At 51.4% G+C, this 23,406-nt stretch overlaps 1 protein-coding gene across 1 annotated transcript in view; it reads right to left on the bottom strand.

The window, feature by feature from the left end:
- Positions 1-23,406, bottom strand: part of LOC144829050 (uncharacterized) — a 491,023-nt gene that overhangs the window by 242,940 nt on the left and 224,677 nt on the right. The window contains exon 15 of the mRNA XM_078687792.1: positions 423-558. Within this exon, the coding sequence (XP_078543918.1) occupies positions 423-558 (136 nt within the window). The remainder of the gene's footprint in view (positions 1-422; positions 559-23,406) is intronic.

Genomic DNA, 23,406 nt, shown 5'->3' with positions numbered 1-23,406 from the left:
GTAAGCAGTTAAAAGAATTAAAAGAGTAACATGTTGCAATGGGTAAGAACACTTAAATCACAGAAGACGCATGCTAAACAAAAGAAACATAAAGGTCTACATAATCGACTGGTTTGGCTGTAGAGTAAGATTAGATAGAAGATAAGCATTTTCAAACCCAGTTGGAAGCATTAACTACCTCATGTTATGGGGGAGGGGTGGGTTTGTCCTTGAAATAAAAGCAATACGTTTGGATACCGATTTACCACTTCAGGGAAGTTTAAATAAAGTTACAGGCAAAATCTGATAGTTTCCTGGCCCCTTTTAAGAGTCTGGCTAACAAAGAAAGTATCTGCTTCACACTGTTAAACCATGCCCTCCTACCAACACCAACTGCTTGGGAGTGAGAGTAACAGATGTACAAGTTTAAAATAAATACATACCGGCTTTGCCTCGAGTCAGGGAGTCCGCCAAGCTCTTTGCCTTGGCCACTCGTTCAGCTTGGGCTCGTTTCTCTGCTTCCACTCGCTTCTCTGCTTCTGCACGTTTCTCAGCTTCTGCACGATTCTTGGCTTCCTCCTAAAATGTATATACAGAACATGAACCTTCCTCTTAATATTTGGGATACACCTGTGCTTACAAAAACATCCAGAAACGTGCACAAAAATACTTGATTTTAGATTAAGGTGATCTTTTAGCAAGAACTAAATTTCTGTTTTAACATGGTCAAACCTCCAGATATTACTAGCTTTCAATAACGGTTTACAGTTGTGGGTCAAATTGGCTTTTAAGCACAGTGTGAGGAAATGGGGTGTATTTCATGGTGTAGTTGTGAAACCTTACCATGTGGTACAATTACAACCCCCTTTGGGGAGCTTGGGCTCCGTCTATCAAATCCTAAGCTCAATCCTAGGTAGCTGTGGCACTGGGCAGCAGGGTTTACAAACAGGAGCAAGTGTAAAGCATTTCAAAACCACTAAAACAATAGAAGAAGAAATCGACAACACTCTAGAAATTCGACAAATTAATAAAGACGGGCAGTATTTTTATAATTTAGACACTAGAATGAAAAAGGTCTACCGGAGGGTTCCGGAATATAGGTTTTACAAACAATAACAAATCAAAGCAATTTCACTTAACTGCGAACTTTAGGAAGTGTCAATGAGGTTGGTAAGAAGTACTTGAGGCGACCAGCTCGGGTAGGGAGCAATTCAAAGGGACCCACAAGGTCCTCTAGAACAATTACATTCACAGAAGAAGCAATCAGAGGTTCTAGGAACTTTATCCACATTGCAATGGATTCCTATTAAGTAGTCTTGATGCAAGGGATGAAGGATGCTGAAGATGCTCTAAGGATGTGGCGTGGTCGCCAGGAGTCTTTATGCAGGGATTCCTCATTTCACGAAGATGGTGAGATGTCCTAGTTGCAGGGACGGACACCAAAGCTTCACATGCCTTGCTCACTGGGAGGGTCAAAGGCCAAATCCTTCCTCGACTGATATCTTGGGCCCAGTAGGGCTGCTTTGCTCCATCTTGGGATCATTTTGTTCCTGGCGGTTAGCCCTAGTTGTGGGAAGCTGTCTCTGTATATACTATTCCAAAATGAGATACTGTGTGCACAGAGTCCAGTGAAACCCCAAAGGTAGGCAGAGGTAAAAGTAGATAGCACCTTACTCTATATTTGTGGTAGTGTGGGCGAGCACTAAGGCTTTATGAGGGGGTAGTGTTAAGCATTGGTTGTACACACTCAGGCAGCAAATGATGTCACACACTCAAAGACTGAACTCAGACCAATTTGTTTGTATAAAAATTATAATTTAGGTATATTTATTTTCTAGTACCAAGTAAGTCTGGTACAGTTAACTGTAAATGGTACTTTTCAAGGCAGGTTGAACAATACAAGCAAGCTGAATGAACATGACTGTTAAAAGTTTGTAAATCTTTTCAATACAGTAGAAATTACGGTTAGATTACTTTTTCTACTTAGTGTGATATGCCTAGATATCAAACTGGGACATTTCCTAGAGAAAAGTAAAGTAGTTATTTGTAGTTTTTCAAGTTCTCATACAAAACCAATTCCACACTTAGAACAATTTTCAAGAAAAGAAGTCAATGCAATCATATGGAAGGAAATTGAGTTATCGGTTTAAAGGGAAGTAGTTATGTGTAGGAGTTGGTATTCTTGGGTTAGAACCAGGGTTCCCCAGGGTCAAGGATACACTCTTGAAACCCACTCAGCATCACTAGGGCGGCCGGGTGTAGAGTGCTGAGGCCCAATGCACAAGTTACTTACCTTCGGTAACGATATAGCTGTAAGAAACAGTAGTTAGTATTAGATTTGTTACCTTAGAATATCTCCAGGCGTCAGACTGGATCCGAAAATTTTTGTGTAGCAGTACCCTTGCGCGTCGTTAGGCGTCATCTGCAGCTCCGCGTCCGTAGTCGGCGCCGGAATGACGTCGCCGGAGTACTTAGACACCGCCCGAGCGCGGACACGTCAGTTCTTATACACAGCTTTTCCGCACCAGAAACGCAGAGCCATGATAAAAACCAACACTGGTGCCATGAAACTAGGGCCCTGAAAGGGGATGACCTTAACCCTAGATATCGGTTCGCAGAACCGGGAGATGTGTGGGTCGGTAAGGAATCTAATACTATCGAATAGTTTCTTACCTGTCGGTGTAGTTGCAGCTTGAAGATCTTTCTGGATTCACTATGCTGTGCATATTCCGCAATCTGGTGGTTGGGTCCGGAATCGTAGTCTTTTTTTATTTTTTGTCGTAGCCCAGGTGGGCGTCGACGTCCCACCATTTGGTGTACCTTCGGTGACGTCGGCGTGCTTCCGGCTGAAGCTACCACCCTTGGGCGCCATCTTCGGATTCTTTTTTCTGTCTTTTTCTTTTTTGTCTTTGTAGTGAATCCATGGCTATGTTTGTTAATCTTTTTTTTTTTTAACGTTATTCTTTCCACGTATCTTGTAATCATTCCAACTTGCTTTCTTTTCTATGTGTTTCCACCCTCTTCTCCAGCCTCATCTTTCTGGCGGAGGCGGGTGGGTTCGCTAGTGAATCCAGAAAGATCTTCAAGCTGCAAAACTACACAGACAGGTAAGAAACTATTCGTTTTGCAGCGTGAATCTTTCTGGATTCACTATGCTGTGCATAGATTTTGTAGCGGTTTTCGTTACTTTTGTGGCGGTTGGGTGGAAGATGAGCGTTGGTTGTTGAAAATATGTTGAAGCACTTTTTGTCCTACTTGTGCTTCTTTGTTCATCTGTACATCCACGCAATAGTGCTTAGTGAAAGTGTGCACTGAAGCCCATGTTGCCGCCAGGCATATGTCCTGAATTGGTGTGTTGGCCAGAAAGGCAATTGTTGCTCCTTTCTTCCTGGTGGAGTGGGCCTGTGCCCCTCCTGTTAGCTCCTGGCCAGCTTGTTTGTGGCAGAATTGAATTGTCTGTGCGATCCATCGAGCTATGGTGTTTTTAGTTACTGGTTTGCCCATGTAACTGTTTGCGAAGGACACGAAGAACTGTTTTGTTTTCCTGTGTTCCTTCGTTCTTTCAATGTAGTGCATCACAGCCCTTCTTGCGTCTAGGGTGTGGAGCGACCTCTCAGCGCTTGTGGTGGGGTTTTGGAAGAAGCTAGGGATCTGAATACTCTGATTCATGCGGAACCTGGACGCCACCTTTGGCATGAAGTGTGGGTCTGTTCTCATCACGACCCTGTCACTGTGTATCTGGATGTAGGGTTCCTGCAGTGTGAGTGCCTGCAGTTCGCTCATCCTTCGTAGCGAGGTGATTGCTACCAGAAAGGCCGTCTTCATTGTTAACATTTGCAGTGATGCTTTGTGGATGGGTTCGAAAGGTGCTTTCATGAGCTCCGTCAGTACCACATTTAAGTTCCAGGCCGGTGGCGGCATTCTCTTTGGCGGCGCTATTCTTTTAGCTCCTTCCAGGAATCTTTTTACGACTTGGGATGTGAAGAAGCTTCTCCCTGTTTCTCCTCTTGTGTATGCCACAATCGCTGCCAGGCGCACCCTCAGCGAGGATGAGCTTAGCTTAGCTTTAATTAGGTGCGTGAGGTACCTTAGCACCGTGGATTCCTTGGTCAGTTTCCTTTGGAGCTGTTTCTTGCAACACCATTGAGTGAATCTTTTCCATTTTTCCCCATAGCACTTGCGTGTGCTGGGCCTTCTTGCCTCTCGCAGTACCCGCAGGGTGCTCTCTGGTAGTTTTAGGTGTGCGAATTCTAAGTCCTCAGGAGCCAGGCTGAGAGGTTGAGGCTCTCTGGCTCTGGGTGTAGAAATTCTCCGTTTTCCATGGAGAGTAGGTCTCTTTTTGAGAACTTGTGGGGGGGCCCCTGCGCCATCTCCATTATCTGAGAATACCAGGTCTGTCTGGCCCATTGTGGTGCCACAATGATGAGCGTCATGTTGCTCTTCATGCATTTGTTGAGAACCCTGGGGATCAGTGGTATCGGGGGGAAAGCGTAGGCAAATGTTTTTGACCAGCTTATCCATAGGGCATTCCCCTGGGACAGTGCCTCTGGTTGCCTGGATGCAAAGTATTGGCATTTTGCATTCCGGTGTGTTGCAAATAGGTGTATTGTTGGGGTGCCCCATTTCCTGAATAGTCTCTCTGTTTCCTGACTGTTGAGTTCCCACTCGTGGGACGCTGAAGTCTGCCGGCTGAGCCAATCCGCTTCTACATTGTCCTTCCCTGGCAGGTGTATGGCTAGCATGTCTATTTTTAGTGGTATAGCCCATTTCCAGATCTCCTGTGCCAAGTTTGACAGAGGGAACGATTGGGTTCCCCCCTGTTTGTTTATGTAAAACATCGTTGTGGTGTTGTCTGTTTGTATTAGCACCTTCTGGTTGTACAGGTGTTTCTGAAAAGCCTTGAGGGCTAGCAACACAGTTTTCAGTTCCAGGTAGTTGATGTGCCTGACTGCATCTGTAGGGCTCCACAGACCCCTCACTCTGAGCCGGTTCATGTGTGCGCCCCACCCCTTCTGGGATGCGTCTGTGGTGATGGTCACTGTTGGGTCCGGTGGTGTTAGAGGTTTCCCTTCTGTTATTCTCTCCTTGGTCCACCACCTTCTCTTCCTGCACCCTGTGCGTTACAACCACTAGATCCTCCCAACTTCCTGTAGCTTGTAACCATTGTTGTTGCAGCCACTCTTGGAGTGGTCTCATTTGTAGGCGTACATGGGGGACCAGGTGTATGCATGATGCCATCACCCCCAAAATCTTGCTCACAGTCCTCACTGTCAGAGCTCGCCCCTTCTGGTAGTGACATTTCTCCCTCAGTAGGCTGAGCGTTCTCTTTTCGCTCGGTAAGACTCTGCATTGGACGGTGTCGATCTGGGCTCCCAGGAAGATCTTCACTTGCTCTGGTTCCATCGAGCATTTGCCCCAGTGTATGGAGAAACCCAGGCTTGCTAGCGTTCTTGTCACCTGTTCTGCATGCTCTTTGCATGTCCTGTAAGAGCTTGCCTTTACCAGCCAGTCGTCGAGGTAGGGGTACACGTGTATCCCCTTTCTTCTTAGGTGTGCGGCCACTGCCGCGAGGCATTTGGTGAACACCCTTGGTGCGGACTTTAGGCCGAAAGCAAGGGTCGTGAATTTGTAGTGATCCTTGTTTACTGTGAACCTTAGCATGTGCTTGTGCTGCCTGTTCATGGGGATGCAGGTACGCATCTTTGAGGTCTATGGTGGACAAGAAGTCCCCGGCTTTTATCTGTGGGATGACCTCTTGTAGGGACGTCATTTTGAATTTGAGTTTTGACGTATTTGTTTACGAACCGTAGGTCCAGGATTTCGTCCACTTTTGGCACTAGGAAGTAGTTTGAGTACACTCCCTTGTTCCGTTCTTTGAAAGGAACTCGTTCGATGGCCGCTTTGAGGAGGAGTTCTTGGGCTTCCTCTTGCAGTAGTTGCAGCTCTCTTCCCGAGTGCTGTCTTTTCTTTGGTTTTCTGTTTGGTGGCCTCTTTTCCAACTCATTGCAGTATCCGAACTGCATAATATTGAGTATCCACTTGTCTGTTATTTTTCTCCACTCCTGGAGAAAAAATCTCAATCTTCCTCCTACCGGCGTTACATGTTCCTTTGTGTCTTGTCTGTGTAGCCCTCTCCTCTTTGTTTTTCCGTGCTCCTCCCCCGGAGGGTTTGGGTGGTGGAGCACCTTCTCCCGTGTGAAGTCACTTAGAGGGGGGGTTGTTCACCACCTCTACTTCTCTGGCCCGTCCATTTCCTCTTGACCGAAAGGACTGGCCCCTGCTTTGGTAGTTCCAGCTTTGCCTCTGCTGGCCCTGGTGGCCTTGGTTGTCACTCTGTTGCCCCTGGTGGAAACTCTGGTGAGAATCTCCTCGCTGACTTCCACCTCTGCCGTTCGGCCTCCGTGTAGGAGTGCCCCTTCTCATCCCTCTGAACTGCAGGGCCCCCGTGGACCTTGCCGTCTCGTTGTCCTTCTTCAGTTGGGCGAGCTTATCATCAACTGGGGCTCCGAACAGTGTTTCACCGTTGAAGGGTGTGTTCAGGATGTTGTTCTGAACCTCAGCCTTGAATCCTGAGATCCTGAGCCAGGCTTGCCTCCTTTCTGCGATGCCTATAGCCATCAGTCTGCTGGATGTTTCTGCCCCATCCAAGGCGGTCTTCGGGCACGAATTGGCGATGCTCTTCCCCTCTTCCACAAGGTGTGATGCCCTCTCACGGTATTGTTCCGGGAGGTGCTTGAGCAACTGTCCCATCTCATCCCAGTGCTGGTATTGATGATTATTCAGGAGGGCGTTGGAATTCGCCATCCGCCAGTGCGTTGCGGCGTTCCTTTCAATCTTCCTGCCAGTTAGATCCATCCTCCTGCTTTCTTTGTCAGGTGGGGGTCCAGACGTTGTTGGGACGTTTGCCCTTTTCCTGGCCGTTGCAGCGATTATAGAATCTGCTGTGACGGATCCCTTGATGTAAGCTGGGTCTTGGGAGGATAATTTGCATTTCTTCTCTGTCCTCGGCATTACAGATCTGCATGTAGCCGGGTCCTTGAAGGCCTCCTTCCCCTGGTCTGTGATACTCTTGAGCATGGGCAGGAACTGGCTTCTTGTCTGTATGGGGAGCAATGTCTCGAGCAGGAAGTCTGCTTTTGGCTTCTCCTCTTCCAGCTTAACTCCATAAGCTGCTGCCGCCTTTCTTACCACCTCATTGTATGCCCCAATGTCATCCGGTGGCGAAGGCCTCGAGGGGTATGTTTCCACCGCCTCCTCTGGGTTTTCGGCCTCGATGTCCTGCCATTCCTGGTCTTGGACCGTCGAGGAACCTGAGCCGTAGCTTGACTGCTGTTCCCCGTAATCCCCTTCTGTGTAGTAGAGGTCTTCATCCTCTTCGTGCTCCGAAGGTTCCGGAGTTTTCGGTGGCTCTTCGACGTCGAACTTCTCGAGCTCCTGTACCTCAGCGACGGTCGTTGCCGGCTTCGAGGGGATCTTGTAACTTCTCATCTTTTCATCGAAGTCCTTCTTTCTCTGAAGGATGTTCTCCATTTCGGCCTCGAGCCTCCTCCTCTTTCTCTGCATTTCTGCGGCCTGTTCGTCGTCGAGCATTTCGGCCGCTCTTTTCGGCGGTGGCGTCGACGTCGAAGCTTTCTTCGGCTCTTTTTCTTTCGACGTCGAAGTCCCTTTCTCGGGGGCTTGCTTCGATGACCTTTGCTTTTCGCTGGTCTTCGGCCTCTGGGAGTCCTTCTCGGAGGATCCGCTGGGCTCTTTTTCGGAGGATGCAGCTTCGGTCGTCGATTTGTTCGGCGCCGGTGCTCCTTTCGAGGCTCTGTGCTCAGACTTTCGAGAGTCTGCCTCAGATTTTCGAGGCCCTGAGGGAGTTTTCGGGGTCGTAGACTCTCCTACCTTATCAGGCGTTTTCTTATCGGTCTCAGCGACCGTGAAGTCATCTGGGCCTTCGGCGATGTTGTCCTAGTCGTCGGTGGAGAGGCCAAGTTCATAAAGCGTCGGGGCTTGGCCCTTGCCCTGCATCGTGTGGTGAGCCGTCCTCTGTCTTTCTCGAACTCGGAGTGTCTTCGGCTTGAAGACGGAGCAGGCGTTGCAGTCTCTGCTCTCGTGGTCGATTGGCAGGCAGAGGTTGCAGACCGGGTGCTGGTCCTTCTGTGCGAACTTGTGGTGGCAGTTCTTGCAGAATTTAAAGGGCGTCTTGTACATCCCTGCGCTCAGGGGGCCCCCTGTGTGCGCATTCCTCCAAGGACGAAGATTTCGAAGTTCTCTCCTTTCTTCGTCGTCTCTTTTCTAAAGGTCCTCCTCTCTCGATGTTCTCAGGTCTTCACCGTTGAAGATTTGCTGTATTTTCTCCTTTTCTCCTCCAAAAACTTCTGGAGCTTCACGCGACGATCCAGACCCAACGGCGGAAAAAAGAATCTGAAGATGGCGCCCAAGGGTGGTAGCTTCCGCCGGAAGCACGCCGACGTCACCGAAGGTACACCAAATGGTGGGACGTCGACGCCCACCTGGGCTACTACAAAAAAAAAAAAAAAAAAAAAAAAGACTACGATTCCGGACCCAACCACCAGATTGCGGAATATGCACAGCATAGTGAATCCAGAAAGATTCATGCTGCAAAACTACTGTTTCTTACAGATATATCGTTACCGAAGGTAAGTAACTTGTGCATCTGAAAGAAACAGGTTAGCATTAGATTCCTTACCTTAGAATAGATACCCCAGCAATACCAACCCCGGTGGAGGGTCTGCGAACCAATAATCACACCAGAAAGTCCTGGAGGACGGAACGGCCAAAGAAGCCATCCCTCCGGATATGGCTGTCCAGGCAGTAGTGTCTTGCAAACCTGTGCAGCGAGGCCCACGTAGCTGCCTGACATTTGTCCTGCAAGGGGATTCCCCGGCCCAGGGCAGTAGTAGCCGCAGTGGCCCGAGTGGAATGGGCCCTCAGTCCAACAGGAGGCTCCTTTTCAGCCAAGGAGTAGCATGCTTTGATGCACAAGATGACCCACGAGAGATGGTCCGCTTGTGCACCGCCTAAACTTTCTTAGCGCCCACGTGACCAACAAAAAGTTGGTCATCCACCCGGTACTGTCGATTGCGATCCAATTAGAAGGAGAGCACACGTTTGGGTCCAGACGGTGGAGCCTCTCTTCCTCTTTCGAGGGTTACGGAGGCAGAAAGAAGGTGGGCAAAGTGATGGACTGCCCGATGTGGAAGGCTATGACTACCTTGGGCAGGAAAGAGGGTCTAGTCCGCAACACAACTTTGTCCGGATGGACAGAAAGGAAAGGAGGTTTAGAGGAAAGAGCCTGGAGCTCACTCACCCTCCTGGCAGAGGTGATGGCAACCAGGAAAGTAGTCTTCAGAGTAAGAAGGCGGAGAGGACAGTTATGAAGTGGCTCAAAAGGAGCGCACATCAAAAAAGTAAGTACACGGTTTAAGTCCCACTGAGGCATCACGAATGGAACAGTAGGGAACATGTGTGTGATGCCCTTCAAAAACCTATTTACAATGGGGGACTTGAACAAAGATGGCTGATCAGGTAGCCTCAAGAAGGCTGAAAGGGCAGAAAGGTAGCCCTTGATAGTGCCCAGAGCAGAGCCCTGCTGGGCAAGAGAAAGGAGGAAGAGGAGAACCTTAGAAAGGGGTGCAGAGATAGGATCCACAGCCTTTGCTGTGCACCATGCCACAAATTTGTTCCACCTGCAGGCGTATACCGACTTTGTGGAGGGACGCCTGGCTGCCAGAATCACAGTACAAACTTCAGGAGGCAAGTCAAATGGCCTCAACTGTCGCCGCTCAATCTCCAAGCATGGAGGTGGAGACTGGACAGGTTCAGGTGGAGGACCGTCCCCTGCTGCTGCGACAGAAGGTCCTCCCGAAGAGGCAGACAAATCGGGGGATCGACAGACATACTGAGAAGCTTGGGATACCAGTATCTTCGTGCCCAGTCTGGAGCCACAAGGATAACTTGGGCCCGGTCACACCTGATCTTCTTCAGCACTCTGGGCAGAAGTGTTATAGGCGGAAAAGCGTACAACAGACCACAGCTCCACTCTCGACGAAAAGCGTCTCCGAGCAAGTGCCGCCTTGGAAATTCCAACGCGCAGAACTGATGACATTGCGCGTTCTCTTCTGTGGCGAATAGATCTAACCAAGGCTGTCCCCACTGCTGAAAGAGGCCTTGCGCCACGTACGAGTGCAGACGCCATTCGTGATCCATCATGCACCGACGGCTGAGTTTGTCCGCCCTGGCGTTCAGGGAACCTGCCAGGTGTTGAACCACCAGGGTCACGCCCTGATGTCCCAGCCACTGCCAGAGGCACAGAGCCTCCTGGCATAGGCTCCACGACCCCACCCCGCTCTGTTTGTTGCAGTACCTCATGGCGGTGGTGTTGTCCGTGAATACCTGCACTACACTCCCCCGGACAGAGGGGAGGAATGCCTTCAGTGCAAGCCGGATCGCCCGCAGCTCCAGAAGGTTGATGTGGAGCTGGGACTCCGCCGGAGACCAGAGGCCTCTGATCTCCGCCTCTCCCATGTTTTCCCCCCAGCCCTGGAGGGACGAGTCCATCACAACTACGTGCTCTGGTTGGGGTAGGGAGAGGGATCTGCCACTGACCCAATCGCGGTCCGTGAGCCACCACTGCAACTGTTTTTGCAGTGCCCTCCGAGATCAAGACATGGTCGGACAAGTTGCCCTGATGCTGGGCCCACTGAAACTTCAGATCCCACTGCAGAGCCCGCATCCGCCACCTGGCGTTATGCACTAGAAGGATGCCGGAGGCCATCAGCCCCAGAAGCCGCAGCGTCAACCTAACCGAGACTCGGGATAACAGCTGAAAGATCGGAATCATAGCCTGAATATCCCAAACCCGCTGTTCGGGAGGATAAACCCGAAAATGCGCTGAGTCTAGAACCGTCCCGATCTAGAGGAGCAACTGAGAGGGACACAGGTGTGACTTTGGCACATTGATGGAGAACCCCAGCAGGTGCAGGAGGTCGGCCATAGTCTGGAGGTGGCTGACTGTCTGGGGCGAGCCTGCCTTCAACAACCAGTCGTCGAGGTAGGAGAAGACTGAAACCCCTAACCTGCGCAGATGAGCTGCGACCACCGCCATCACTTTCGTGAACACCTGTGGGGGGCTGGTAAGGCCGAAGGTGAACACGGTAAACTGAAAGTGCTCGTGGCCTACCGCAGGTAACGCCAGTGGGCCGGCAGGACGGGGATATGAAAATAAGCGTCCTGCAAGTCCAACGCTACCATCCAGTCTCCCGGGTCCAGGGCAGCTAGGACCTGAGCTAGTATCAGCATCTTGAACTTCTCCTGCCGGAGGAAGCCGTTGACGTTCCGCAGGTCCAAGATAGGGCGTAGGCCCCCTTTGCCCTTCTTGGGTACCAGAAAGTAGTGGGAGTGACAACCACACCCTACTTCTGGCCCAGGAACACGCTCGATGGCCCCATTGGCCAAGAGGGCCGTAACTTCCTCTCTGAGAAGTGTCAAGTGATCCCCCGACACGCGGTGTTACTGCGGTGGCATGGCTGGAGGGGTCGCATCGAAGGGGGAGTAGCCCCTTCGGACGATTTGCAGCACCCACCTGTCCGATGTAACAGTGCGCCAGTGGAGGTGGTGATGGCGAACCCTGCCTCCCACTGGTGTCACATGGGCCTGAAAACTCGGAAGGTTTCGAGGCGGATGCTGCAGGGGCAGGTGTGGACTGGCCGCGCCGTTGTCGCCGACCGCCGCCACGGCGGATTCCACGGCCGCCACCGCGCTGGATGTTAGACTGCGGTGCGTGGCTGGCAGAAACGTGTGGGGGCGCCCCTTCCTTGGCCACGAAAGGAGCGAAAAGCACCCATTTGCTGGCACGGGGCCGAGAGGCCCAAGGACTTGCCCGTAGCCCTAGAGTCCTTAAAGCGCTCAAGCGCATGGTTTGCCTTTTCGCCAAAGAGGCAACACCCCTCCCAATCCCCCTCACCACCCACCTCCTGATGCTCAGGACTTAAGGATGGGGCCGGGTCATAGAAGTAGAAATCTCACATCGGCATCGGATACGGCGCCGGACCCGAATCAAGGGTGGGATCGGGGACGGTGCCGCCCGAAGGCGGCGCCGGGGGCGACACCATAGGGGCCGGCGCGGTTGTGAGGTCGACCGGCGGCGATCTGATCCAGAACCAGATCCTGCGGCGCCGGGACCGAAGCACCCGACCTGCTGGGACTCCTAGTCGGGGCCGCAGAGCCCGAAGGCGCCGCGGAGCCAGACGGAGGACTGAGCGGCCTCATGGCCGAGAGGAAGGCCTCGATCTCCTCCGGCGTCGCGTGCTGCCCAGGGACCGTCTAGTATGGAGCAGGCCGTGACGCGCGCGGCTCCGGCGGAGCCGCGTGGGCGGTGTCGCCCGAACCCCCGACCGCGGTGCGCGAGCGTCAGGGGGAGTCGGAAGAGCGATGACGTCTCTTCGACTTCTTGTGATTACCTGAGGAGCCTGTAGACCGCGGACGACTCCCGGAGCCATGGTGGCTCCGACCCCGCGACCGGTCCCTCGACCTCCTCGCGGACCGGGACCTCGAGCAGCATGGGGCCGACTGCCGGAGCTCGAGCCGCTTGCGGGACCGCTCCCGCCTAGCCTTAGACGTCGAGGCTCGACAGTCGGAACAGGCCTTGTCGTCATGGTCGAGGCCTAGGCAATGAAGACACTGGCGATGGGCGTCAGGAACAGACATCAGTCGGTCGCAGTCGGCGCAGGGTTTGAACCCGGCATCCCTACCGGCACTGTCTGAGTCGTATAGACTTCGAAGTAGATAAAAAAATAATCAAAAAAGTTTAGTCAAAAATTGACTAAGGGTACCACTTTTTCCAGATCAGCGCTTGCTGGCATGGAAAAAAGCAGAACTGACGTCAGCGCGCGAGGGCAGCGGCTAAGTACTCCGGCGACGTCATTCCAGCGCCCACAACGGACGCGGAGCCGCAGACGACGCGCAAGGGTACTGCTATGCAAATATTTCCGGATCCAGTCTGACGCCTGGGGATATTCTAAGGTAAGGAATCTAATACTAACCTGTTTCTTTCAGATGTTATTTAATGGGGATGGGGCCCTTCGGTTGGTTAAGTTGGGATGCCTGGGACACCGTTGGTTGGGCCACCCAAGTCCATAAGACGTCTGATGCAAGGGTGTCTTTTGGCATACCGTTTTTCCTACCAGCTCCGGTCGGGGGGGTTCCTCCAGAAAGGGGCTGTAGGCTTCGCTTGGAGACTCTAGGCAGGTCGGAGATCACCAGATTCCTGGTCAGGATCGCCGAGGAGACCTCCTTGTGATGTTGAGCCACACGAACTCTGGCTTTGGGCATTGGGTGCAGACTCACGGTTTTGGCTGGGTGAACACATTCGGTGCTCACAGGAAACAAAGCCTTTGGCTTGGAAGGCAGAGTAAGTACTTTGGGGTCTTGGAGCTGCTGGCTGCAACACACCCCAGGAGTTCGCTTGAGGAGGTGGGGACAGGCCGGTAGGGCTGGGGACAAGTCAGTGGGCATCCTCCTCCTCTTAGTTTAAGCACAACTTCTTTGGGCCTTCTTGTCAGTTTTTGTCTGAGGAGGTAGGTTAAGGGGGTGTCCCTAAATACTAGATTTAGGGACGTTACAGGTAAGTAATGGTCAGGACCAATGGGTCACTACCATGGGTGGGTACACCCGCTAGTATGCCGCGCTAAGGGGGAGGGGGCATATGCCTCACTCTGGGTGGCCCCCATTGCAAGATGGTGGGGGCAGAGCTGTGCTTCACCTCACCTCCCTGCCTGACGGGCGCGGTTGGCAAAGGTGGGCATACCTCCCTTTCTCACTCTGTTTTCCCGCCGATTCTCCAGCCCAAACTGGGGGTCAGAACCAATGGGTGCCAGTTGCTACAAGCAGCAAAAGGCCTGGGGAAGCTCAAAGGCAGCTAGCCTTTGAAGTTTCCACTTCGTGGACCCTGCCCATCCTGGGAGAGGAGGCTTGGTACCTCGTCCCAGGATGTGCATTGTTTCAGATCCCTGAGGGCAGAAGTGTCTCGACCTAGTGTCTCAACCCAGGGGTCCAGAAACATGTCTGGTGGTGGCTGCTGGCAAGCAGCTGCTCAGCCTGGACACTAGTGTTAAGTCGTTTTTAAGGAGTCATCTCTACGATGCCCTCAGAGTGCATTTTTCATTAAATCCCACACTGGCATAAGTGTGGGTTTAATGTGCTGATAAATTGGATACCAAACTTCCTAGTTTTCAGTAAAGCCATTATGGCGGTGTGTAGTTCGTAATGAGAAACTCCCAGCACCATAATGGCAGTACCTCACTTACAATTGGATTAGACACTGCAGGGGTACAGGGCTCATTCACCTGTACCCTCACCACTGGTATATTGCACCCAGCTAGCGGGGTGGCTGACCTTTACCAGGGCAGTGGGTTGTAGGTATGGCACTCCGGAATCTGTGCCACTTCGACTCTTCACTTTGTTCTGCACCAAAACATGCAGCCTGCAATTGTACTATTTACAAGCCAAAGATTGCCAACTGGGTTATTTTTTTAATGCAGTTTAGGGAAAGAACATAGGCTTTGGGTAACCGTTTGACAGGAACCCAGGGCACACTCAATCAAAGTACATCAGCAGTTTGGCAAAAAGCGGGGGCAACCATGCAAAAGAGGGCACTTTCTTACACTAGCCACATGAAACACTTTCCTGAGGCCTCCTGGCCTCCCAAGTGAGGAACTTTGCACAGGTTCTATAGCTTCCACCGCCAGCCTTTCTTTTTTCTTCTCCACAAGTGCTTCTCTCCTAATTGGTGCAGAAGTCTAGTCTTTCCTTTAACTAGTACATAGAAGGTGCAAGGATACCATCTGCCCTGGCCCTGGGCAGAGCCCCACTGGTCCAGGGCAAAAAATGTAGTCAGAGTCCTTAGTCCAGATGCATATCAGGGGGTTCCTCCTTCCAGTTGCCCATTGCTACACCCTTCCAGTCCAGGGCCCAACAGAAAATCACAACCAAGAGTGAGCTCTCGCCCTTGCGGAAAACCTAATAGGTGGCAGAATTTTCCAGCAGACAGGCATCTCTGGAGTATCCTGGGGTGCCTAATCACCTCTCCGTCAAATGTCCTAACCCTCCAGGATAACCTGCTGGGACAATCCAAATAGTGTCATCCAGTAATCACTAGTCACTTTTGTAGGAAGCTGGCTCGGTATATAAGTAATGTACAGTGCGCACAGAGTCCAGTGAATCCCCAAAGGTTTACAGAGGTAAAAGTAAATAATACCTTATTCTCTATTTGTGCTAGTGTGTGCGAGCAGTAAGGCTGTATCAGAGGATATTGTTAAGCATGTATTGTATACTCAGGCAAGAAATGATGTCTCACTCTCAAAGACTGAACTTGGACCAATTGTTTGTATTAAAAATATTTCTTTAGTTGTATTTTATGGGGATTTATAAAGTTGGCGCTCTGGCAGCGCTGGAGTCAGTACTAGGAGGGGGTTAAGTAAGGATGTTATTTGATCTAATGACACGAAGGTGGGGAGGGGGTCGGTGATTCCCTCTTTTTTGGATATGCAATATATTTATTTGATGGTGTGCGGAGCATATACCAGATTCGGTTTAGAAGTTTCACCCCGTTAGGCGAGCAACTTCCGCCCACGAGTGAAGCACACACCTGGGGTATTGCGCCTTGAAGGGGTGGGGGGTTGGGGAGATTGTCTTTGTTTAAAGTTGAGGTGTTTTCTGAGATGGAACAAGGGGAATGTTTGCTGATATTTTGCCGAGGCACAGTTGGGGACTGCCTGGCGTGGGTGGGGGGCGGGAGGGGATGGAGACTCAGACGGCAGGACACTTTCTGAACACTACATTTTACACATGACGATTGCACAAGTTGTATGTTCCAATGGCAGGCACAGATAGATTGCTAGCACACGACCACAAGACAGCTCGCAGTAGATCCCATAGTGTAAGCTTTGAGCACTCACATGGTATGTGAGGGGTCTTAATGACCACGGGGAGCTACGTAAGGTCCTGGCCTACTTGACAAGACACAAGGTAGATACTGCGCTGCAGCAGGAGACGCAGCTTCCTATCTTTAGCCCCATGCTTCGCAGCAGGGGATTGCAAGGTCACAAACATGCACGAGGAGTGCTTATGTGGGTGAACCCCAAGGTCACCCTTAAACTCGAACCAATAGACACTGACGGGGGTGGGCGATGTGAAATATCCAGGTGCGAGGGAAAGGGAATGAACATGCTCATCATTAATATATATGGCCCTAATAGTGATAATCCGAACTTTTATGCTGCATTGTCTGAAAGAATACGTAATTGCGGTGAGGGGCACGGGCTCTGGGGTGTCGACCGTAACGAATAGTTTTCTTACCTGTCGGTGTAGTTTTGCAGCTTGAAGATCTTTCTGGATTCACTATGCTGTGCATTATTCCGCGGTCTTATGGTTGGGTCCGGATTCGTAGTCTTTTCTTTGTTTTTTTTTTTTTTTTTCTCTTGCCCAGGTGGGCGTCGGCGTCACACCCCCTTTGGGTGTATTTCCGGTGACGTCGGCATGCTTCCTGCGGAAGCTCCCACTCTTGGGCGCCATCTTCGGGTTCTTTTTTTCCATGTTTCTTTCGTTTCCGAAGTAATGGCAATGTTCTTTTTAGTTTGTATTTACCGCTTTGTACTTTCAAAGTTTATTCTTCAGTTAACCACCTCTTCTTTCTCCAGCCTCATCTTTCTGGCGGAGGTGGGTGGGTTCGCTAGTGAATCCAGAAAGATCTTCAAGCTGCAAAACTACACCGACAGGTAAGAAAACTATTCGTTTTGCAGCGTGAATCTTTCTGGATTCACTATGCTGTGCATAGATTTTGTAGCGGTTTCTCATCTCTGTGGCGGCTGGGTGGAAGATGAGCGTTGGGTGTTGAATATGTGCTGTAGCACCTTCTGTCCCACTTGAGCTTCCTTGTTCATTTGTATGTCCACACAGTAGTGCTTCGTGAACGTGTGCACCGAAGCCCATGTTGCCGCCAGGCATATGTCCTCTATGGGTGTGTTAGCCAGGAAGGCTATTGTAGCGCCCTTCTTCCTGGTGGAGTGGGCACGTGTCCCCTCAGCCAGTTCCTGTCCTGCCCGTTTGTGGCAGAGTTGAATTGTCTGTGCGATCCATCGTGCAATGGTCTTTTTGGTTACTGCTTTGCCCATAAAGCTGTTTGCGAAGGACACAAAAAACTGTTTCGTTTTCCTGTGCCCCTTTGTCCTTTCAATGTAGTGCATGACTGCCCTTCTGGCGTCCAGGGTGTGCAGAGCTCTCTCTGCGCTGGTTGTAGGTTTTTGGAAAAAACTCGGTATCTGTATAGACTGGTTCATGTGAAATTTGGATACCACCTTCGGCATGAAGTGTGGGTCAGTCCTCATCACAACTCTATCGTTGTGTATTTGTATGTATGGTTCTTGTAGCGTCAGCGCTTGAAGCTAGCTTACTCTGCGTAAGGACGTTATTGCAACCAGGAAGGCTGTTTTCATAGTTAGCATCTTTAGGGAGGCCTTGTGAAGTGGTTCAAAGGGCTCTTTCATGAGTTCCGTTAGGACTGTGTTCAAGTTCCATGCAGGTGGCGGCACCCGCTTGGGTGGTGCGATCCTTTTCGCTCCTTCTAGGAATCTCTTCACCACCTGTGATGTGAAGAAGCTCCTGCACGTTTCTCCCCTTGTGTAGGCTACTATCGCTGCCAAGTGAACCCTTAACGAGGATGAGCTAAGGTTCTTCTCCAGTAAGTGCGTCAGGTACCTTAGCACTGTGGAGTCCCTCTTCATCTTATTGTGGAGTCTTTCCTGTCTGCACCATATTGTGAATCTTTTCCATTTCGCAACGTAGCACTTTCGAGTGCTGGGCCTTCGTGCCTCCCGAAGTACCCTCAGGGTGCTTTCTGGTAGTCTCAAATGTGCGAACTCTATGTCCTCAGGAGCCACGCTACTAGGCTCATGCTCTCTGGCTCTGGATGTAGTACCGCTCCGTTCTGCATGGAGAGTAGATCCTTCCTCCTGCTGAATCTGTGGGGTGCACACTGTGTCATCTCCATGATCTGCGAGTACCATGTCTGCCTCGCCCACTGCGGTGCGACCAGTATCAGTGTCATGTTGCTCGCTCTGCACTTGCTCAGTACTCTGTGCATCAGTGGTATCGGGGGAAAGGCGTAGGCAAATGTCCTTGACCAATCTATCCATAGGGCATTCCCCAGTGTCCCCTCCTCGGGCTGCCTGGATGCGAAGTTTTGGCATTTTGCATTCTGGCGTGTGGCAAACAGGTCCACCGATGGTGTCCCCCACCTGTCGAACAGGTATCTTGTCTCCTGAGCATTGAGCTCCCACTCGTGGGATGCCGATGTCTGCCTGCTGAGCCAATCGGCTTGTATGTTGTCCTTCCCTGGTAGGTGTATGGCTAGCAGGTCTATCTTGAGAGGGATGGCCCATCTCCATATCTCCTGCGCCAGCGTTGAAAGCGGTGCTGACTGTGTGCCCCCCTGCTTGTTGATGTAGAACATCGCAGTGGTGTTGTCTGTTTGTATCAATACTTTGTGCTTGTACAGTCTTGTTTGAAAGGCCTTCAGTGCAAGGAAGATTGTCTTCAATTCTAAGTAATTGATGTGCTTTGTGGCATCCGTCGGTGTCCACAGTCCCCTCACCTTGAGCTCCTCCATGTGAGCGCCCCATCCCTTCAGGGATGCGTCTGTGGTGATGGTCACTGTTGGCGTTGGGGGCGTTAGAGGCTTTCCCCTTGCTATGTTCTCCATGGTCCACCATGTCATCTCCTTCTGCACTGCGTGCGTTACAACCACTAGATCCTCCCAACTGCCTGTAGCTTGTGACCATTGCTCCTGTAGCCATTCTTGAATGGGTCTCATGTGGAGTCGTACATTTGGTACCAGGTGGATGCATGATGCCATCATCCCCATGATCTTGCTCGCAGTCCTCACTGTCCGAGCTTGTCCCTTCCGGTAGAGGCGAGTTTCCTTCACCAGCGCCCTCGCCCTCTTCTCGCTGGGGAACACCTTGCCCTGTAAGGTGTTGATCTGTGCTCCCAGGAAGATCTTCACTTGTTCTGGCTCCATTGATGATTTCTTCCAATGGATGGAGAACCCCAGGTTTATGAGCGTGCTGGTCACTGTATGTGCGTGCAGCTTGCATTTCTGGTATGAGTTTGCTTTCACCAGCCAGTCGTCCAGGTAAGGGTATACATGTATTCCCTGCCTTCTTAGGTGCGCTGCGACTGCTGCGAGGCACTTTGTGAAAACTCTTGGTGCCGATTTTAGACCGAAGGCCAGTGTCGTGAACTGGTAGTGGCTTTCTCCGACGGTGAACCTGAGCATGTGTTTGTGCTTTCTGTTCATTGGGATGTGCAGGTATGCGTCTTTGAGGTCTATAGTGACCATGAAGTCCCCGATCTGCAACTGTGGGAGCACCTCCTGCAGGGAGGTCATTTTGAATTTTTGCGTTCTTATGAATTTGTTCACAAACCGTAAATCGAGAATGGGTCTCATTGTCTCGTCTACTTTTGGTACCAGGAAGTACGTTGAGTATACTCCTGTGTTTCTTTCCTTGAAGGGTACCCGTTCTATGGCCTGCTTCTGCAGGAGTTCTTTTGCTTCTTCCTGAAGGCACTGCAGCTGCTTGCTTGCTAGTGGCTTTCTTTTTGGTTTTCTGCTTGTTGGCCTCGCCTCCAACTCTATGCAGTATCCGAATTGGATAATGTTGAGGATCCATTTGTCTGATGTGATTTCTCTCCACTCTTGGAGGTGGAATCTTAATCTTCCTCCCACTGGTGTCCTGTGGTCGTAGGTGTCTAGTTTGTCTTGACCCGTCTGTACGTGCTGCCCCCTGGGATCTTTTTTGTGGGTGGGCACACGGAGTTTTATAAGTCACTTGGAGGTGGGCTGCTGGCCCCCTCTTCTATTTTGTCCCCGTCCATTTCTCCCTCGAAAGGACTGGCCTCTTTGTTGGTACTGAAAGGGCTGCTTCTGATGACCCTGCTGACTCTGCGAGTCTGCCTGGTGCGTTTGCTGGAAAGCCTGGTGTGATGTACCTGGCTGGTTTCCGCCTCTCCCGCCGGGCCTCCGTGACGGGGTGCCCCTCTTGTTCCCTCTGAACTGCAATGCTCCCATGGATCTTGCTGTTTCGTTATCCTTCTTCAGTTGGCTGAGCTGTTCATCCACTGTTGGTCCGAAAAGCGTGCTGCCGTTGAACGGTGTGTTCAGGATACTGTGTTGCACTTCCGGTTTGAAACCGGATATTCTGAGCCAGGTGTGCCTCCTTTCCGTGACGCCCATCATCATGAGCCTGCTGGCGGTGTCTGCCCCATCCAGGGCCGTCTTAAGGCAAGAATTTGCCGCATTCTTTCCCTCTTCAACCAGCTTTTCGGCTTTCTGCCTGGCATCCTGGGGCAAGTCCTTCACCAACTGCCCTAGTCCCTCCATGATTTGGTACATGTGCCTGTTTATCAGGGCGTTGGAATTAGCCATGCGCCAGTGGGTCGCGGCATTCCGTTCGATCCTTCTGCCCACCAGATCCATCCTTTTGCTCTCCTTATCCGGTGGTGGCCCCGAGGTAGTGGGTACGTTAGCCCTCCTCCTTGCTGTGGCCGTGATCATGGAGTCTGCGGAGACCGTGCCCTGAATGTAGGCCGGGTCCTTTGTGGCATGCTTGTACTTCTTCTCAGTTCTGGGAGTTACTGCCTTGCATGTTGCGGGCTCCCTGAAAGCTTCCTTCCCCTGAGCCAAGACGCTCTCGAGCATTGGAAGGAACTGGCTCCTCGTTTGTGTTGGGAGCAATGTTTCTAGAAGGAAGTCTGCTTTCTGCTTCTCTTCGTCGAGCTTGAGCTTGAAAGCTGCTGCGGCAGATTGTATCACCGAGTTGTAGGCCCCGATGTCGTCCGGCGGCGAGGGCCTCGAGGGGTAGGTGTCGACCACCTCCTCCGGGCTGTCGGTGTCGACATCGATGTAATCTACCTCCTGAAGGTCAGAGGGTGCCGACTCTGTCTGTCCTGCCCTCCTCCTCCTCCCCATAGTTGTAAGTATCGTAGGGGTTCTCGTACTCCTCCTGGTCGTCGATCACCTCGACGTCCTGGTCTTGTTCCTCGGTGACTTCGGCGATCTCCTCTTCCTCCTCGACCGGCTCCATCACCGGTGGCTTGGTCTTGTGAGGGATCGTGAAGGCTTTCATCTTTGCGTCGAAATCTTTCTTCCGCTGCATGATGTTCTCCATTTCTGCCTCGAGGCGCCTTCTCTTCTTTTCCATCTCGGCCGCGTGTTCCGCGTCGGATGGGTCGGCCGCTCTCTTCGTCGGAAGGCTCGTCGCCGTGCCTCTCGGAGTCGAAGTTTGACTCGAACTGGATTTCGGTTCTCTGGTCGTCGTCGTCAGTTTTGGGTCTTTCGATCGATCCTTTTCGGGGACGATTTTCGACGTTTTGTGCTGATCAGCAGCCCTCGGCGCCGGGGACTCCTTCTCGGAGGGTCCGCTGGGCCTGGGAGTAGTCGCGGACGCCGCCTTTTTTGGCGTCGGCGCTTTCGGGGTCTTGCCCTCGATTTTTCGAGACTCAGAGTCTCTCGGGTTCTTGGGGGCCGAAGAGTCTCCTACCTTGTCAGAAGTCTTCGTGTAATCGGTCTCTACGACCGTGTAGCTGTCGTCTTCGGCGGCAGCGTTGTCTTCTTCCTCGGAGGACATCCCCAGCTCGTAGAGTGACGGAGTCGGGGCCTTCCCCTGCAGGGCGGCGTGTGCTACCCTCTGCCTCTCTCTCACACGAAGGGTCTTCGGGGTGAAGGCGGAACAGGCGTTGCAGTCTCCGCTTTCGTGGTCCACCGGTAGGCAAAGGTTGCATACCGGGTGCTGGTCCTTCTGCGCGTACTTGTGGTGGCAGTTACGGCAGAACTTGAACGGCGTGTTGTCCATCCTCGAGCGTCCAGGGCCTCTCTGGTCGCGTGTTCGTCGACGGTCGTCGAAGATCTCGATGAAAAACGCCTTATCCTTGCTGGTTTCTCGTCGATGAAGTCCCCTGGAGTCTTCAGATGACTTCTCCTCGTCTTTTCTGTATTTTCTTTCTTCTTTCTCCAAAAATGTCTGGAGCCCAAACGGGAACGCTCCAGACCCGACCGCGGAAAAAAAGAATCTGAAGATGGCGCCCAAGAGTGGGAGCTTCCGCAGGAAGCATGCCGACGTCACCGGAAATACACCCAAAGGGGGTGTGACGCCGACGCCCACCTGGGCAAGAGAAAAAAAAAAAAAAAAAAAGACTACGAATCCGGACCCAACCACAAGACCGCGGAATAATGCACAGCATAGTGAATCCAGAAAGATTCACGCTGCAAAACTTAGTTTTAAATCCACACCAGGAATAGATATGGAGGACCGGAGAGACCCGTCACGGCGGCAGCTCGGACTGTGACAGATATAATGATACAGTTAGACTTGCATGATGTATGGAGGCAGAGATTCACTGACCAGGAAGGGGGGGGTATACACATTACTCAGCATATAATGATTTGCATACTCGCATAGACTATTGGTTGGCTACCGGGCAGCTGTATGAGCGTACCCGGTCCTGCGAGGTGCTTCCCCGTACACTCTCGGACAATTCCCAGATACTATTAGTTTTAGACATGCACCAGAAGTCTATCCCCCCTTTACTTGGAGGTTCCCACCGTACTCTCTGCTAGATGCAGTATTTATAGAGGAGCTAGCTGAGGCGAAACGTTCGTCACAAATGTAGGTTCGGTGGACAGCTTCCAGGTGGTTTGGGAGGTGTTCAAAGTCTATATCCGCGGAGTAACCATGACTAAAAACTCCAGTGTCCTTAGGGCGATAAGTCTGAGACTAACAGATCTGGAAACGATCTTAGCTAACCTGGAGGCACTCTTCCAAATTAGAGCTGATAAAGTAATAAAGGAATTTAATGCTCAGTTAGAAGAATATCACAATTCTTCAGATGCGGGAATAAAAAATCTTGGTAAACACGCCACGGTTCGCACCTACGGAGAAGGCAAACGGCCGGGCGCGGTACTAGCCCAGTTACTAAAAAAACGAAGAGACAAATCAGTAGTCGCTGAAATCAAGTCGGCAGAGGGATATATACTTACTGAAGAAACAGAAGTCTCCGTCCTGAATCTGAGGAATGACCTCTTGTAGGGATGTCATTTTTAATTTTTGTGTCTTTATGTATTGGTTTAGAAACCTTAGATCCAGGATGGGTCTTAGCGTTTCGTTCACTTTTGGTACTAGGAAATAATTTGAGTACACTCCTTTGTTCCTTTCTCTGAATGGTACTGGTTCGATGGCCTCTTTTTTGAGGAGTTCTTGTGCCTCCTCTAGGAGTAGCGCTAGTTCTTTTGCTGAGTGCGCCTTTCTTTTTGGATTTCTGTTTGTGGACTTCTTTTCCAGTTCTATGCAGTATTCGAACTGTATGATG

The sequence above is a fragment of the Lissotriton helveticus genome, chromosome 4_1, assembly GCF_964261635.1.
Source record: "Lissotriton helveticus chromosome 4_1, aLisHel1.1, whole genome shotgun sequence".
NCBI lineage: Eukaryota > Metazoa > Chordata > Amphibia > Caudata > Salamandridae > Lissotriton > Lissotriton helveticus.
The sequence above is the reverse complement of the archived record's forward strand: the minus strand, read 5'-3'. Positions and strand labels throughout refer to the sequence as shown.